At 36.7% G+C, this 17,843-nt stretch overlaps 1 protein-coding gene across 2 annotated transcripts; it reads left to right on the top strand.

Annotated features, from left to right (window-relative positions):
• The first annotated feature begins 802 nt into the window (after window positions 1-802).
• LOC121411141 (multifunctional protein ADE2-like) lies at window positions 803-16,010 on the top strand. Of its 2 annotated transcripts, XM_041603677.1 has the most exons (8): window positions 809-1,001; window positions 5,926-5,952; window positions 8,230-8,418; window positions 9,164-9,342; window positions 10,050-10,257; window positions 11,108-11,277; window positions 11,743-12,079; window positions 14,179-16,010. In XM_041603677.1, exons 1-8 carry the CDS (start codon window positions 995-997, stop codon window positions 14,343-14,345), a joined length of 1,284 nt encoding a protein of 427 aa, XP_041459611.1. In that variant the 5' UTR covers window positions 809-994; the 3' UTR covers window positions 14,346-16,010. The 2 variants fall into 2 exon arrangements, with proteins under 2 accessions (XP_041459618.1, XP_041459611.1); XM_041603684.1 differs by lacking the exon at window positions 5,926-5,952 and having other exon boundaries at window positions 803-1,001.
• The last annotated feature ends 1,833 nt before the right edge of the window (window positions 16,011-17,843 follow it).

Genomic DNA, 17,843 nt, shown 5'->3' with positions numbered 1-17,843 from the left:
CGATCTATTCAGTTTCTTCATCCTGCTATGTAAGGTAAGCTAACGTAATATCTTGCTTTGAAATCTGCCTTTCATGATGGAAGAAATGAAAGGTCATTTGACCAAAATTGCCCATGAAGTATACTACGAACTGCTCTATTTGACGATATAGGACCCCGGTGCTCCTTGAAGCACAGAATGTTAAAATAATCGAATTCGACGTGTTTAGGGAGGAATGAAACTTCATTTCATTGACTATGACGAGAAAATCAAATTATTTCTTTTTTCTTATAATAAAATACAAAAGAAATAGTGAGTGAGTGATGTCATCAGTTCCCTCATACCGACAGAGATGTGCCTATAACTGTTTTGTGAAATGAGCCGAAACTTAAAAATGTCATAACTTTCTTATTTTACATCCGATTTTGATGAAATTTTCAGTGTTATGCTTGTTGAATTTTTGTCTTTTTATTCAAATCAAGTTTTTGTTGGGGTAGACTTGTCCTTTAAAGAAGAAGGCGTATAAAAGCTAGGGCTTGATGGGGATATGCCTATAGAACTCAACTTATAAGTTGTTTCTCTAGAAGGAATTAATTTTAACATAATCTGAGGCAGTGACAAGGATAAGGGGATATGTATCATATATCGCTTTTGCAGTCTTCCATGTTATGCAAAAAACAGGCAAAAAAATTCATGTCACACACAATAACTATTGGTGTCCCAAACGACAAAGCCTGGGTTTTAGACTACGGTTCTTTCTTGATCACCTGACACTTCGTGGCGCGCGCAATATGCACGTGCTCATGTTACGTACACGTGCAATTTGAATCGAGCTAGCTGAAGCCAAGGCTTGTTATGTACAGAGCGAGTGCACTTTTGTAGATACCGTCTAGGCCTACATACTGAGTATATATATCGACGACACAGCTGCATTGAGTGGAATCATCACACTCGGCCTAGAATTACTTGATTCAACGAAATCCTGACAGACTTGTTAGCAAGAATATCTTTGATTATGGCAGGTAATTATCAGCTACAGTTGAACATTACAATGACTCTGAGAAATTTAGGCAGCTGGTACAAAGACAAGTGGTGACTGGTAGCCGTCAGTTTTTTTTTTTTTAATATAAACATTTGGCATTATCGTGATATAGGGAACCACCGTTCACTTCATACAGTAGCGCTTTATTCAGTCACATGCACGGTTCCCTATTTCCACCTCCATTCACTTTGTACACAAGTGCGCGTACACAAATCTACGAGTGGTTCCCAAAACCACGATTTGGCCAAACATTTTTCAGTTTTTTCTCCTCGAGAGAGTGGAGCCAACAGAGTTCAGCAGAACAACCAATATAAAACACAGACTGAAGCTTTTGGTCTATGAGAAATTGAGACTGAAGAAGAGTGAGAGGTTACTTTGGCCGAATCGTGGTTTTGGGAACCACTCGTAGTCGTAGATTTGTGTACGCACACTTGTGTACAAAGTGAATGGATGTGGAAATAGGGAACTGTGCGTGTGACTGAATAAGCGCTGCTGTAATGTATGACATGATAAGTGAATGGTGGTGTTCAATATCACGATAATGCTGTTACTTTTAATTAGACAGCTGGCAGCCGTCTGTTTCGAGGAGTTTTGTTAACATTTTTGTTTTTTAAATTTCTCATACACAGACGGCTCGCTATCGTGCAGCCACCATTAGAGTACTTGCAATTAAGCCTGAGTCATATCGATTATTTTGAAAACCGGTGTTCGACAGCTTTAATTCGATCGAACATCGATGCATCGAATATTGAAGGCGGGAAAAAATTTGCTCCGGCCATCGCGTCGATGCGCTATGCATGCACTACGCACTGACGGTATGCGCTGGCGGCGTAGCCGGGTGAGCGTTGCACAAGCAGATGACAGAGCAAAGTTCGTTTGTATTTTCCATGACCACAAAACACACAAAAAAAAGGCCGGGGACCAATGCAGAATTCTTCCCAAAATATCTTCAACAATGATATTTGCAGATGACAACATATAAGCTTAAAGTGAAACAATAATAAAGACATGAATCACGCAGAGTCGATCCGAATGATTTTCGGTCAACTAGCATTCGCAGTCCAGACTCGCATTCACCAGCCCCGTACACTCACTCCCGAAACGACGGGCGTGCTTGTCAGCGCCAGCAAACAAGTGCAACCAACGGAGAGCGCTGTAACTTGCCTGAGATTGTGTAGTTGGCTCCAAAATGAGTTCCAAATAAATTTATGCGAATAAATACGTAATTTTCTCTGGATGGTCATTTGAATTGCTATTCAATGCTGATATAACGATTGTGAGGAAAGATTGTGGAATATGAGTTATGACGATGTTCGAGAATTAATCCTGATGATGACAATCCTTTTTTTTTTGTTGACACAATAATATTGAGCATGCGATCGAAATAAATACGAATGTTTCGAATCGAGCCCTAAATTCATATAAATTATTACGATTTAACAAGATTTTATGGTCATACTAAGAATATTGACGATGTCAGCAAAGTATGTTATGTTCATATGGAAGAATTAATACTGGCATTATTTCTTTTGTTATTCCATCTCTGGACGTCTTCTCCGAGCTCCGAGAAAAGAAGCACAATGCGCATGCGTGTTCGATGACGTATGACATATTTTCCATTCATGAAATCAGAGCCCAAAGTTGGGCACAAACTAGCTTCAAATTGATGGGAAAAAAATATCAAACGCAATTTTCTCTGTTTTGTCATGTAAAATGTTATTATATGGTTATATTACGATCTTGAAAAGAGTTTTTGAATGTAGGCAATGTTCGAGAATCAATCCTGATGTGATAATTATTTTTTTTTAGACAAGTGCACTCTCTCGACTCAAGTCGATCGTCATGAGATGTCCGCCATTGAAAATTGAAACGAAATACAAACGTTTCACATCAAGCTCTAAATTCATATTAATGATTATCATATGCAAATTATTGTTAAATATTACGATTAAATAATGTTCTGTGGTCATGATATTAATATTGTTCATGAAAGCAAGATTTATTTTACGTTGATCGCGTCAATCTCCGGCCATTTTCTGGTTTGATTAAAGAACAGTACTGCGCATGCACGATCGATGGCCATGACTTCCATTCATGAATTCATCGTGCATAAATTATCTCAGCACGAGCAGACGAGTAAGACTCGAAGTATGATCGAAATAAACTTCAAATTAATGGTGAATAGGCATCATAATTACACAATCGGTTTCATTTGGGGGGCAATAGAAATCAAGTAAGTAGTAGTCAAGTTGGACATTACTGATATTTTGATGATTGACTGTGTGATCCAAACGAATCGGCCGGCCGACATATTTTTTTTTTTTCGATGCACCGATTTTGCAAAATCTGCACCGGTGTTCGATGACATCGATCGAACACCGATTTTAAAATCGATTCGACTCAGGCTTACTTGCAATGCAAAATCCCTCCGTTGGGGCTCTTCAATTTTTGTCTTTAATGAATGAAAATTTTGAAAATTAATGCGATCAAAATGCAAATTGATATTGCCTCTTGGCATTAATTGCCAAAAAATGGGGAAAAATCAAATTGAAAGGAACAAAAACAGTAACTTACCTCGGCTGTCGCGCAAATTCACTTCCCCGTTTTATCCGATCTTAATACGTAAACATATGGCCATGATTGAGTCCCCTGTACAGATTGCGCTAGAACTTCGGTCTCTGTATTTGGTGAGTGAAGCCAAAGGAGTTCAGCTGAACTGCCAACATAACGGAGACAGAAGCAGCTTTTGGTCTAACTTTTAATGTGTAAAATTAAAAAATTGCTAATATGATTGTGAATAGACGAATCAAAATGAGTAACGTGCATAGTGCCCTAAGACTTTCTGATACCGCTAACTGTTTTGTAGAGGGTGAATTTCGTCCAATCGCTGTGATTACATGGAGACTTGACCGCCATTATGCACTTAACCTCGATTATGGATAAAGGTGTATCACACAACACAGAATCCTGTCTTCGAGGCACAAACTGGACCTTCAAAAAAGGAAAATTTCTGTCTCGTTCATTCGTTCTTTCAAAATTGAAAACAAAATGTTTGATCGAGAACGAACGTGACATGAAGGTCTAACTTTTCCTTTCTTTGAGGGTTCAGTTTGTGCCTTGATGTCCAGTAGAGGCACACGGCCAAAATGTGTAGACTCTCTTCAATATGGGAGATAATCTCTCTATAAGAGACTTGCTTTCCGGGGGGGGGGGGCACTCAGTATATAATGTGTAGTGGGTATGTGCCGCGGAGGGGACCTCCATTTTTACACTTAAATTTCCTTTCCAAGGCATAGCATTTTTATCTTATGAAGAAAAAGAACAAAGAAAGCCGCTCCAAGGCATAGCATTTTCTTATCGAGAAAAAAAGGAGAAAGAAATTCGCTCCAAAGCTTCGCATATTTTTCATTGCGCCATCCCGGTCGCATTGATCTGCTACAATGAGTGGCCGCAGGGCGCTGTCCGACCATCGCCTCTGCACGAGCGCACCCGGCGGAAGCCGCGCTAGCTGCATCATGCTCGCATGCCCGTTCCTTAGAGATGCATACGCACGTACTGACACGCTGGCGATCCGTTCCAAGGACCCCCGTTTTCACAAACATTTAGTTCCGAAGCCCGTTCCCAGGACCCTCCTTTTTACAATAAGCCCGCTCCAAGGCCCTTGTTTTTTGTCTCGCGGCACACCCCTACCACATTTTTGATTGAGTGCCCCCCCCCCGGGCTTGCTTTGCAAAAGAACAAAAGAAAACACTAACAAAAACATTTTTTCCACCCAAAATTTTGTCTCACTGAGGTCAGAAGCTCATTTGTTTTGTGTGTGGATGACAGCAAAAATCCTCATGAAAACAAAAGTAGACGGTGAATTGTTAAAGTAGATGGTGAAAAAGGGTAATTTTTCATGAGGAATCTGCTCATCACATTTTCATTTGCTGCCAAGATAATCCATTTGAAGCAAATGTAAACAAAGGAAATTGGTCTCCCAAACTGGAGACTGTCTCTGAAATTGGATACCCAAATTCTTTACAAAAGTCTCTGATATTGGAGATTGTAAAATGCCTACTTAGCTTGTTGTATGCGAGCAAATGAGAGGCTGAACGTCAAACATTTGTACCGTTGGGCACAAGAGGTACCATCCAAACGTATCGTTGCACGGCTTTAGGAGGTGACGTCACAATACAATTTAATTAATTGCGCTCAGTAGAATGAAGGTGCAATACGCGTATAAGCCTACTGGCTAAATGCACAATGCTGCCCAAGGTCTTGTGCGCTTGTGGGATTTTGCTTTTCGCTTTCAATTTTTTGCTCCCTTTTTATTTTATTTTTTTTTAAATTCCGAGGCGTTCTACAACACAAATAGCGAATATTCTTATTTGTGCAATGGTGCAAGATTTTGCATTCGGTGAAAGAAAGAGATGCTCTATTCAACGAGGTGTTAGCCGAGTTGAATAGAGCATCTTTCTTTCACCTCATGCGAAATCTTACACCATTGCACTCATGCCTATTCGCTATTTGTATATAATCTCTCCATAGGGAGTCTCCCATATTGGCCATGCGCCTTTAAAATGATTCCTGGCACATGATATTCTTGTACAATTTAATGTGAGTCAATGTCCAGCTTTCTAATTCAGGTTGCAGGCAAGAGACCGGAGTTACGAGTTCTCAATTTCTAGTTTAATACCACACCGGTATGTGGTCTACCATCAGTTTGGTTCAGTACTCAGGTTGCTTACTGGTCATATTACTCTTGTTTAATACCCACTTTGAGCAATCAATTCTCAAATGCCAAACTCAAAGTAGGATAAGACCATACGGGACGAGACCAAATGGAAAGTAGATGATCATCCTTTCAATTACTAATCATCAGATCATTTATTTTGTATTTTATTTTGCATGTGTTCTTTCAGAACAACCTCCATCAAAGAGAATGAAAGGTAGGCATGTGGTATTAGCATGGACTTTTTTTTTGCTTGATGTGCAATCTGGGATAATGCTTTCAATTTGCTGATGCCTAGCCTACCAAGGGTTGGGGTGGGGGCTACTAACAAAGAGTAAACAAGCTTTCAGAAGTTGATAATGCACGGACACCTGGCTTCTTCCCGTCCCATAATGAAGTGTTGTTTTTTCTTGTCTCCCATCTTCACTATGAGTGCTTGTACGTGTAGATTGAATAATTTTTAATTATATTCTTTTTAACTCTCCCCCCACGCAACTTATGTATGTTCTTTAATATAACCCTTGAGATTGCTGTTTGCCCCCCCTCACACACATGCACATACTGTAGATTAGTAAAGCTAACATGATTAGGTGCAAAAACAAAAACCCCGCACTTAAGCAGTATAAAATAAAACCATGCAGTGGCTTTCAAACACTCCTAGCAGATTAGAAATAAAAACATGTTTGACCAATTTAGGCAAATAGGCATACCTACTTAACAAAGAAAAAATACAATTTGTCTGTAATACTAAGTGAATCCAACAGCTAGTTATAAACCTTGATTATGTTAAAAAGATTTTGAAGTGAGTATTCAATATTTTCTATCATTCAGCTGAGCTACATTAAACCCCCGTCACACTAGAGGCGGAATGAGTTGAATGCCGTCGGAATGAAAATTCTTGGTACATTCCTGGATATTCGAAGCGCATTCTAAAAATTCTGACTGCATTCTGAGTGCATTCCAGATATTCGAGTCCATTGTTGTGACCGGCCCGAATGTTTTGCTCATGTTCAAAACTTTCGAAGTGCATTCTGACTGCTCTCTGACTGCACTCTAAATATTCTTATGACATTCGAGGCATTCTGATCCGGTTCTGATCACATTCTAGAGAAAACCGAATCGCATAAAACGCGGCCAGCTGTTGATGTAACGTCATTTGGCAGTAGAAGTCACCCGGTCATGTCGCAAAAAAGGAAGACATTTTTGCAAAAGTAGCGAAAATTTCAAATTCCCTCCCGAATGTGGCACAAATTTTTAAAGTTCTTCATTCCGGCTGGTTCTGCTTGATTCCTGCTGATTCCCAATAAGTGTGACGGGGGTATTAAGCAATTAAAAAGAGATATTCAAAGTCTCATTTCTGCATGTCATTCGTTAGTGAACTAAAAAGAGATGGTGGTATATTGCTTTACCATATAGCTGATCACTTGATAACAAAATAACGTAATCGTTAATCACTGCAAAAAAAATTGAGGTAGCAGCACATTTGTTGATATTTTGATCAGTTCTTGCAGTGGTGCATCACGATGTGAAATTTTCAGTGTCTCTACTTCTCTCTAGACTCATTTATTCTCTTGTAACATTAGTTTTCTGATATTAATAGCATGCTGCAAAATGTTTTGTATGTAGGAATAGGATTATCACCAAACTTGTAATAAGGCTGTGAATCGTCCCAGAAGAAGAGTCGACATTTGCATGGATTCACAGCACTTTCCTCAAATTTCAGATTTAAAAATCCAAGTATCGAGTATCCAAGTATCTCTGACACTGTACATATGACACAGCACTGGAAAAACTGATTTGGGTATCAATGCTCCTAAAAAAAAAGTTGTGAAAGTGTTCTCTGTAATTTGAATGAAAGAAGGTAAAATAACTCCTAGACAGAATAAACTCTTATTTATCATTTCATCAGCATTAAACTGAGCATGATAGTTGTTTCAATGTCAATGAGTCTACAACATATTGTGGCTTAACAACAGGATAGTTACTTTCACATGGTCTGAATATACAGGGAGCCAAACTTTGCATTTTGTATACACCTCTATATAAATGACTGATTTATTTCTTGGGATCTGGCTTGTACATAGGCTAAGCAAAATTCTCTTTGCATGTACTTCTGGTATTTTCAAGGAAAACTGTGTATTTTCACCTGATCAAATTGATCATATCTAGCTGTTTGTGTGTATTCCAATATATTTTACATGTTCTCTGTCCATCACAAGGAATGAGACTGAATTATTTTTTTAAGACTATGCATGAATCACCCATCATTTCATTACACTCTGATGTTCAGTATTCTACAGTCTTAATCCTCCCCGTGTTCTAACCGATCATCTGCATGAACCTAAGTAGTTATTTTACTATTTCAGTTTCTCCGATAGTACTTAGTCTCCGTAAAGACAGGCACCAACTTTAACTTGAATAGACGGTTGCATTACAGATCTAGCTTCAACATAATGCATTATTATTTCTCTTTGTTTCTTATTTCACTTAACAGCCACACCAGGAAAGCAGCTGAATGAAGGCAAGACAAAGATCATCTATGAGCTGCCAAACTATGAAGTTCTTCTTCAATCTAAAGACAGGATTTCTGCCCACAATGCACAGCGTGTTAATGAACTGGCGGGAAAGGCCGCAATCTCAAATGCCACTGCTGCAAAAGTGTTTGAATTCCTCAACTTGATTGGTGAGTTTTATAGTACAGTGTATGTGGTATATTACTTGATCTGGCAAGGTCAAGGTCTGTTTCATATTTTGAGATTTGTTGCAGGTTTTTCTAGCTAATAGTCAAGTGGCTAGATTTTTAGAAATTTAGTATTAATACATATTTTTGTACAATGTAGATTTTTTTTAATACTTGAAATGGAAAAACAATCTTGCATGTGTGTGTATTTGTAAAGGTGACATTAAGAAAAATTTGGTTCATGTTATCTAACTCCATGTTCATATTGTCTTAATGCTATCAGCAACCGTTCGGAGCACCCTGGTACTTTGTACCAAAAGTTGAATTACAGATTTCCTTGTAAATGAAAACAAAAAGGGAATGGAGATAAACAGTTTTCCCAGATTTTCCAAATTTGGATATTTAGATCATAAGGAGCAAAGAAATAGTTTCCTCAACAAAGCTGATAAACTAATATGCTGCCTTCATTATATTTAAAACTGATATCTAAAAAAAGAAGTTTAAAGACAATAAACATAATTTTCTTAAATTAAGATGTTATATAGATTGATGAATTCTTTTATTACATTATGATATCTCTAGGGAAATTGGTAGTTTATGTTCAGATTACGAGTAGGCATTATAGTCATTAATACATTGGGAAAGATTTGAAAATTCCTTTAAGTTACAAATAACTTCTAAGAAAGCCAAAAGGATTTGACAAATCATTTAAAAAGCTTTTAAACATAGTTGCACTATTATTCCTCAGGTATCAAGACCCACTTCGTGAGGCAGGAGTCTGAGACAGCATTTGTAGGTCGTCGATGTGAAATGATTCCAATTGAATGGGTTACAAGGCGTGTGGCTACTGGTTCATTCCTCAAACGCAACCCAGGGGTTAATGAGGGGTACCGTTTTGCACCCCCTAAGCTAGAGTATTTTTATAAGGTAGGTTGATCACTTAATCTTTGATTGGTGCTTGAAGGAAGAGATTGTGGAAATGCTTTGGAAACATTGCCAATTGGCACCAATTTTTTCTAGACATATTAATGGCTTCCCACAAGGAAGGACATTGAGGAAATTTTTGAGATAATTTTTTTCTACTGGTATGCCTTTTTAATTCGCTGATATTTTGAGTTGTACTTGAATAGCTTTGCATCATTGGATAACTTCTGATTTTTCTCTTTATATATGAAATTTGAAAAAAATATTCATAAACATTACCCTTAAAGTCCCTTCTTGCGGGAAGCCAGTAATATTCCCTTGAAGCTTTTTGTGCAATCAGGATCATGTATCCCAGCCAATTATACAGTATTGGATCCCTCCTATTGTTTGTTCATAAAGAAACATCACCCAAAAGAGAATGTCGGTTTTATTTCACAAGAATTGTATTTCATGAAATTTGATAGATAAACTATGAATAATAGATAACATTTGAAATGGTGATTTCTGTATATTTTCTATATTTTCAACAACTGTTCAGTGAAATATAAGTGTGGAGGTGACTCTTCATATATTGCTGGCATGCTATTATCATAAAAGCTCATCTGTGTTGGTTGGCATTTTATTGCAGAAATTTTTGTGTCCTCAAACAGGCAAAAACACAGAGTACTGGGGAAAAAATAAATATTACTCTTGCATGTTTTCTCATATAGGATGATGCTGCTGGTGATCCAGAGTGGTCATATGCACAGCTGATTGAAGCTAAGATGACCCATGGTGGTCGTCTTATTGGAGCTCATGAGGTTGATATCATGGGTCGTATGACAGTCGCAATCTTTGAAGTCTTAGAGAAGGCCTGGGCAGCACTGGACTGTACTCTTATCGATATGAAAATAGAGTTTGGCGTTGATGCAGAGACAGGCAAGTACAATGTACTCTATGTGAAAATACATGTGTTATTTAAAGGGTACTTTAAAGTTTGGAACTCTGATTTCTAGTTCGATGCTGTGGGTGGTTGATTACGAGTCCTGGTTTCATACAAACCTTACTGAACTTGCTTAATTCTATTAATCAAATTTAATTTATATTTATAATTTATAAGATCATTTGCTTTTGCATGCCCCACTTTGTGGAATAGCCTTCCTGAAGACATAAAAAATGTACCTCTGTCGAAACTTTCAAAAATCTTCTAAAAACTTTGCTATTTATCTCTTAGATTTTATGTGCCTTGAGCACTCTACAGAGTGGATTTGGCACTTTACAAGTCTCATTATTATTATTATTTATTATATCATAAAGCTCTTATCCCATTTGAAAACAAATCTTTGAAATTTATTCTGTGTTATGATAATTACCAGTGAAGATGCCTATTGTATGAACATATGTTACAATATCTGTCCACAAGCCCAGCAGCATTGTTATAAATGTCCGGTTAGTCACAGTGTGTATGTTATGGGCTTTGATAAATCAGTTTCATGAAGGATTCATAAACATGAAAAATGTTTAAAAAGATATTAACAGAGCATTCCATGTATTTTTGATGTCATGGTTACTATTTTAATGATAGACATTTTAGTTTACACTTAACATCTGTGGAAAAAAATTAACAGAGAAGTATGACACATATTGGAAAATGAAACTGTGATCACCTCAAAGTCTTCTCATCTTGCCTAATGTGAGAAGAAGTTGATGTTGCAATGAAATAATTTCAACAGAAAAAATATGATATTGGCAAATAGTTAATAATTTTCAGATTTTTTTTTCCATCCAGGTGAGATCTTACTTGCTGACATCATCGACAGTGACTCATGGCGTCTATGGCCGGCTGGAGATAAACGACTTATGGTGGACAAACAGGTTTACCGTGATCTGAAAGAGGTCACCGACGACGCACTCCAGCAGGTCAAGAGGAACTTTGAATGGGTTGCAAAGAAACTCAATGTAAGTATTCATCATAGGGCCCATAACTTAGCATAAAGTGTTTTTGATTGGTCAGAATGTTGATTTTCATGATTGATCATTCAATGTAATCAATATTTTATCGTAGAAAGTCTGGGCCCATGATCAATCACAAAGCTAAGCTAAACAGGCAATTTGTCTTCAACTTAGTATTTTATTGTCATATGAATGTTTTTTGTGTGTGTGAATGATTATTCAACTTAGTTGTTTTCAAAGGTAGCACTGCTGCTATATTTCATTGCGTAATGCAGGCGAGACTTCTAGAGGTGTTTCACTTTTTATTTTTTTATAAATTCTTGACTTTCCTTATCTATGCCAGAAATACTATGACGATATATCAGTTATCCTTGATTTTAAATATTTTTCTTAATAATTGCATGTAATGAATGACATGAATATGGATTTGATTTTGTAAGACTCAAACCATCTCTTGTTTTCATCTGTCAGGACTTCATCCCTAATCCTAAGGCCCAGGTTGTGGTCTTGATGGGATCAGCCAGTGACCTACCTCATGGAGAGAAAATCAAGAATGAGTGCACTTCCTTTGGCATTCATTGTGACATCCGTGTGACCTCAGCACACAAGGGCACAGAGGAGACCCTCAACATTCTGAAGTACTACGAATCCCTTGGTATCCCTGCTGTATTCATCGCTGTGGCTGGAAGGAGTAACGGCTTGGGACCTGTTCTATCAGGGAATGCCACCTTCCCTGTCATCAACTGTCCACCTGTGAAGGCTGACTGGGGGGCACAGGACATCTGGTCATCTCTTCGTTTGCCATCAGGTAAGGGTGTTCTTTTCAAGAACAGTAAAGAACACTATATTTTGAATGTAGATTGGTGTAAGAACACTATCTGACTGGGTGGAGCAAAATCATTCTCCTCCCTTTGGCAGAAATTATGATTTTTGTCTCACCTGCATAGCAGAGTGAGACTGTAGGCGCCGCTTTTCCGACGGCGGCGGCGGCGTCAACACCAAATCTTAACCTGAGGTTAAGTTTTTGAAATGACAGCATAACTTAGAAAGTATATGGACCTAGTTCATGAAACTTGGCCATAAGATTAATCAAGTATTACTAAACATCCTGCCTGAGTTTCATGTCACATGACCAAGGTCAAAGGTCATTTAGGGTCAATGAACTTAGACCATGTTGGGGGAATCAACATAAAAATCTTAACCTAAGGTTAAGTTTTTGAAATTTCATCATAACTTAGTAAATGTATGGACCTAGTTCATGAAACTTATACATAAGGTTAATCAAGTATCACTGAACATCCTGCATGAGTTTCATGTCACATGACTAAGGTCAAAGGTCATTTAGGGTCAATGAACTTTGGCCGAATTGGGGGTATCTGTTGAATTACCATCATAACTTTGAAAGTTTATGGATCTGATTCATGAAACTTGGACATAATAGTAATCAAGTATTACTGAGCATCCTGTGCAAGTTTCAGGTCACATGATCAAGGTCAAAGGTCATTTAGGGTCAATGAACTTTGGCCGAATCGGTTGTATTTGTTGAATTACCATCATAACTTTGAAAATGTGTTGGTCTGGGTCATAAAACTTGGACATAAGAGTAATCAGGTATCACTGAACATCCTGTGCGCATTTTAGGTCACATGACCAAGGTCAAAGGTCAATGAACTTTGGCCATAATGGGGGTATCTGTTGAATTGCCATCATAACTTTGTAAGTTTATCGATCTGACTCGTGAAACTTGGACATAAGAGTAATCACGTATGACTGAACATCCTGTGCGAGTTTCAGGTCACATGATCAACGTCAAAGGTCATGTAAGGTCAATGATCTTTGGCCACATTGGGGGTATTTGTTGAATTACCATCATATCTCTGTAAAGTGTATTGGTCTAGTTCATAAAACGTGGAAATAAGAGTAACCAAGTATCACTGAACATCTTGTACAAGTTATAGTGGTTTTCAAAATCAGCACTGCTGCTATATTAAATCGCGTGATGCAGGTGAGACCACCAGAGGCATTCCACTTGTCTTTCCTTTTGGTTTTTGTGGATAGGGGCATATATTTCAATTCTGCACTTTTTTCCAAAAATATATATGTCTATTTTAGACACAAATCTTGTGTCTAGTTTTGTTTATAGATGGTTAGAAATAATCCATTCAGTGTAATGTTAAATGATTGTGGTAATAAGAATTAATCAATAGTTTGAAGAAAATTCTGTTCTAAATTAGACTCTGTGCTGTTGGACCAATTGTGAAGAAATTTTTGTTCTGTAATTTGAAGAGACTCTATTTTTAAAGAATGTACTCACTGTGCACTGTCCATCATTTTAATCACAATGCATTCCACCATCTCCTCACTCCTCCCATTCTCTCATATTCCCTTATTGGCTAGTTGCCTTCTGTTTCTTCCTCCTAATCCTGTTTGAAGTCCTCTTTCACCTCATCATTTTCTGTTGTCCTCTTCCTCTTAACCTCTTCTAATTCCTCATTTTACAAACTCCTTTCCACTCCAGCCTCTCCTATTCTGTAATTCCCCTCCCCTGCCTCCTACCCCTTATTATGTCCTGCTGCCCCTCCCTCCTTTTTACTCTTCCACCTACCCCTATATTGTGTGTTTTCTTCCTCCTAATCCTGTCCCTTCTGTCATCCTCACTACTCTCTTCCTTTTCTCATTCTCCTATCTCTCTCTTCCCGTTCCTCTTCCCTAATTCATCTTCCTCCTCTTTCCCGTTCCATTTCCTCCTGTACCTTCATTCTGTCTTCTCCTGGTCCTCTTGCTCCCCTTCCTGTTCCTCCCCCTCTCTTCCCAATCAAGAACTTTAGAATAATAATGTTTAGCTTTCCTTATCTTGTATACATGTATACCACACAACCATTCTCTCCTATCTATTCTCCTATCCAGGACTTGGTTGTACTACCACTCTGTCACCAGAGGGTGCAGCTTGGCAGGCTGCTCAAATCCTGGGTATGACCAATCATGTCGTTTGGGGACGTATCCGTGCTCGTCAACTTAATACGTGGATCGGACTTAAGGAATCAGACAAGAAACTCCAAGATTCTCTTGCATAGAAATGTTGCCATTTTGTTTGTTTCATATGAAGTACTATTTTCTCTTAAAATCAAGTAATAAGTAAAAATTTTTATTTTCATTGCACATTGCAGCTTTCCAAGAGTTGATAATGATAAGTACTACAGAACTCTCTTTGCACAGGGTGCTTACCCATTCATATTCATCCATGTGATTGATTATCAAATCTCTTCTTTGTTATAATTGTCTTTAAAAGCCAGAAGGCTTTTTTCTTTTTTTAATGCACTCTCCATATTTTGTTTAATGCACAATCATTTCATTGTTTATGTCCTAAAATAGGATCAATTTGTGGATATATCTTCAACCAATTCAACTGCCACAGAGATTTATAATCTCATCATCTTTGCAATCAAGTTTTGCATTATTTCTGATTTATTATTTAAACCTCGTACTTTGATAAATGCTATACATTGATCTTCTTATATTTCTAAGATGCTAGTTTTTCTTTTGTTCAACATAAGTGATGATGAAAAAATCCTGTTGATTGAATTTTACTGTAATTCATGAATTTTCTTTAGAAGAACAATTATTTTAAATACGTTATGGCATAAACAGCATTGTGGTTTGAGGTAAGTTTATTTACGCATATCTTAGGAATATAATTCATCTCCAGCTTACATTCTAGTCCACAAAAAAGAGCCTATGGAAATCTATATGTAATCATTTACCCACTCGGTATTCTCTCATATGTAATTTCAAACTATAAAGGATTTTTTAAGTCCTTTAAACACAGTACAAGAATACAATTGAATAATAATGTGTATTGAATGTATCTAATCTAATATACTTTACTATTAAAAGCTTTCTGAATGGATTCAATTAATTCTGGCATATTTTTTTCACAAATTTTCCACTTTGCAGATAACATTTAGACTACTTAGCAACTGTTTGGTAGTATTCTCTTTATTATGCTTTATATGTGTGCTTTATGTCTGGATGGGCAGGATGGTATACTGAGTGGCCTGTTTAATTGGTCTGGTCATAAATTCTTATTGTAATACTTATGTAGAAAGAATATTCTGAAATTATGCAAATATACCAGTAAAAAAGCTTCTGGTTTTGTATTATTTTGAAACCACAATCGAGACGAGGCTGAATAAGTGAAGAATTTTCAATACACCTGGAATCTGAAATGTTATATGAACTATTGTATTTCTGACGTCTAGGCATATTAAGCTAGAACAGACTCTAATCTAAACTCTTCATATGCATTCCTTATTAGCATCAGTTTGATACTATTTCTTTTGGTCAGTTTTTTGGGGAAACTGGTTTTGATTGTAATATTTTTCATAAAATGGATGTAGCTTACAATTAAAAATAAGTTCAAATTTACAAGAAGTCTTGTTCAGCAAAGCTCCCTTTCTGTCAGCCATATTTGTATCAAAAATTAATTTTGTATCTCCATTTTCATGTCACATCAATCTTTTAAAGAGGATCATAACAAGGGACATAGTCCTTCTTCACCCATTGAATGTACAAATATATGCTTACTGAAATATTTCACAATGAAAGTGTTGCTTTATTCCTGCAATCATAGATACAGAAAGGGCTAACGAAAAAATGGTGGAAAATGTTTGTATTTTGTGGGAGATATTTTGTGTAGAACTTTTGTTTATAAAATAAAACCAGTCTGTCTTGAGCACAAATACCAGAATTGTGGCATGTCATTTGTGAGTTTGATCTATATCGGCATCTATTGTCAGATAATCACAGGGCATGGTGAATTGCCAACATATTTAAAAAAAAAAAATAGGTAAGACAAATTAAGTGGAATAAACGTATGTTGGTATGAGGTTCAATCCCTACATGTTATTCAGAAAGTTGCAATTCTGCATACCCCTCCTCCTCCCTGGTTTCTAATGGACATTGTAATGAGAGTAGTAGCAGGTTAAACCTCTAATACTTAGTATCTGTTCACTCATTCAAAGGAAGTCTTTTTTTCATGTTTTTATTGGTTCTCGGTTGAGAATAATTGGATTTTCATATGCATTTTGTGAATTGCCCATAACTTGAATCTGCATGATATATGACAGATATATTCACAGTCTGTTTATGGTAATAACGGGTGAATGGCATCCAGCATAGCCCTATACCAGTCTCGGTAAAAAGTTTTCCATTAAAGGGGAAGTTCACCCTGATGTGAAGGTGGTTTTAACAAAAGCAGAAAAGAGTAACATAATGATGAAATCCATCCAAGCTATTAGATTTATGGATTTATACAGTGCGTCCTTCAAAAAAAAAAGGAAACGCGTGTTCAGAGATAGATTTTTACAATTATCAAATATGATTTTACTAGAAATTTGATTATCATGGCAAGATTGAAATCTCATCTCTTATTTGAAACCAACAGCTTAACCAGTCGTTCACGCATAGGACTGATTTGCGCAGAATCTTGAATCCACTCTCATTTCAGGGATCATAGAGAGAAAAATTAACCCCGGGAAATTAACAAAGAATACAAAAGAAATGCTAACGAGCCAACCATTGAATAAGCACAATCTTCGTATCACCAACCAATCTTGTCCAATTTTTCTGGGTAACCTGGTTTTTACGTTAAAATTTCAAACTCATCACTCATGAAGTGTTTGTCTCATATTAGGTATCGAAATAAAGATAAATAATTGAATTATATGACTAAGTAATTATCATAATTCATCTGTTTTTGAAGAATAAAGACATGAGAATCCCGGTTTCCTTTTTTTTTCTAGGACGCATTTTAGAATCATGGGTTTTGGTCTGACAAATGCGAGTAGCTCCCCCATTGGTCGTATATGTATACATAGACATAGAACTCCACCAGAAAATTTGGCACGTAGAATCTAGAGAGATCGGATCGCCATCATATTCAACAACAACATTGATTATGTCAGGCACACCATTTCATACTCACTTTGTTAGAAAATATTTTCAATCATGAACCATTAGAAAAGTAATGTACCAAAATTAATGTTTTTTGCTGATCCCTATGGTTCAATGAAAACAATGGATAAATGCATATTTTTTTACGAATAGTGAAAATAAAATTCAATAATTATATTACCATAGATATATTCTTTGTCAGAAAAAATATATTAAATGATTTAAAACCAAAGGGATTTTTTGTTTTCATGGAAAAAAAGTTTTTTTTTAACTCTTACTTCGCAAATTTCTTGTGTGACATAACCCCATATAACTCCCCAAGAAAATGATTTTGTTGCTTTCATACTATATAAACATCAATGTTATTCCACCATGATCCTTGGGGAAAATTTCATGGCATTTTCAGTTTATAATTAAGCTTTCCACTTTCTCCCATAACGAATCTTCTGTCCATAAAATATTTCTTTTTGTCAATTCTTGTGACTTTTGTTTTATTCAGTAAATCTCTAGGCCAAACCAACACCATTCTCCTCTCACACTTCAATTACCCCTTCCTTTTATTTTATTTTTTATTTCTTTTTGTATACCTGTCTGTTTTCTCACTCTCCATCTTACTATAC

This window comes from Lytechinus variegatus, chromosome 1 (genome assembly GCF_018143015.1).
Source record: "Lytechinus variegatus isolate NC3 chromosome 1, Lvar_3.0, whole genome shotgun sequence".
Taxonomy (NCBI): domain Eukaryota; kingdom Metazoa; phylum Echinodermata; class Echinoidea; order Temnopleuroida; family Toxopneustidae; genus Lytechinus; species Lytechinus variegatus.
The sequence above is the reverse complement of the archived record's forward strand: the minus strand, read 5'-3'. Positions and strand labels throughout refer to the sequence as shown.

What these genes read in the sequence shown, in the direction of transcription:
- LOC121411141 (XM_041603677.1), top strand. An exon ending in AGCTAGAGTATTTTTATAAG is followed by an intron (nt 9,343 to 10,049) that starts GTAGGTTGATCA and finishes TTTCTCATATAG; the next exon opens with GATGATGCTGCTGGTGATCC. An exon ending in GGGTTGCAAAGAAACTCAAT is followed by an intron (nt 11,278 to 11,742) that starts GTAAGTATTCAT and finishes TTCATCTGTCAG; the next exon opens with GACTTCATCCCTAATCCTAA.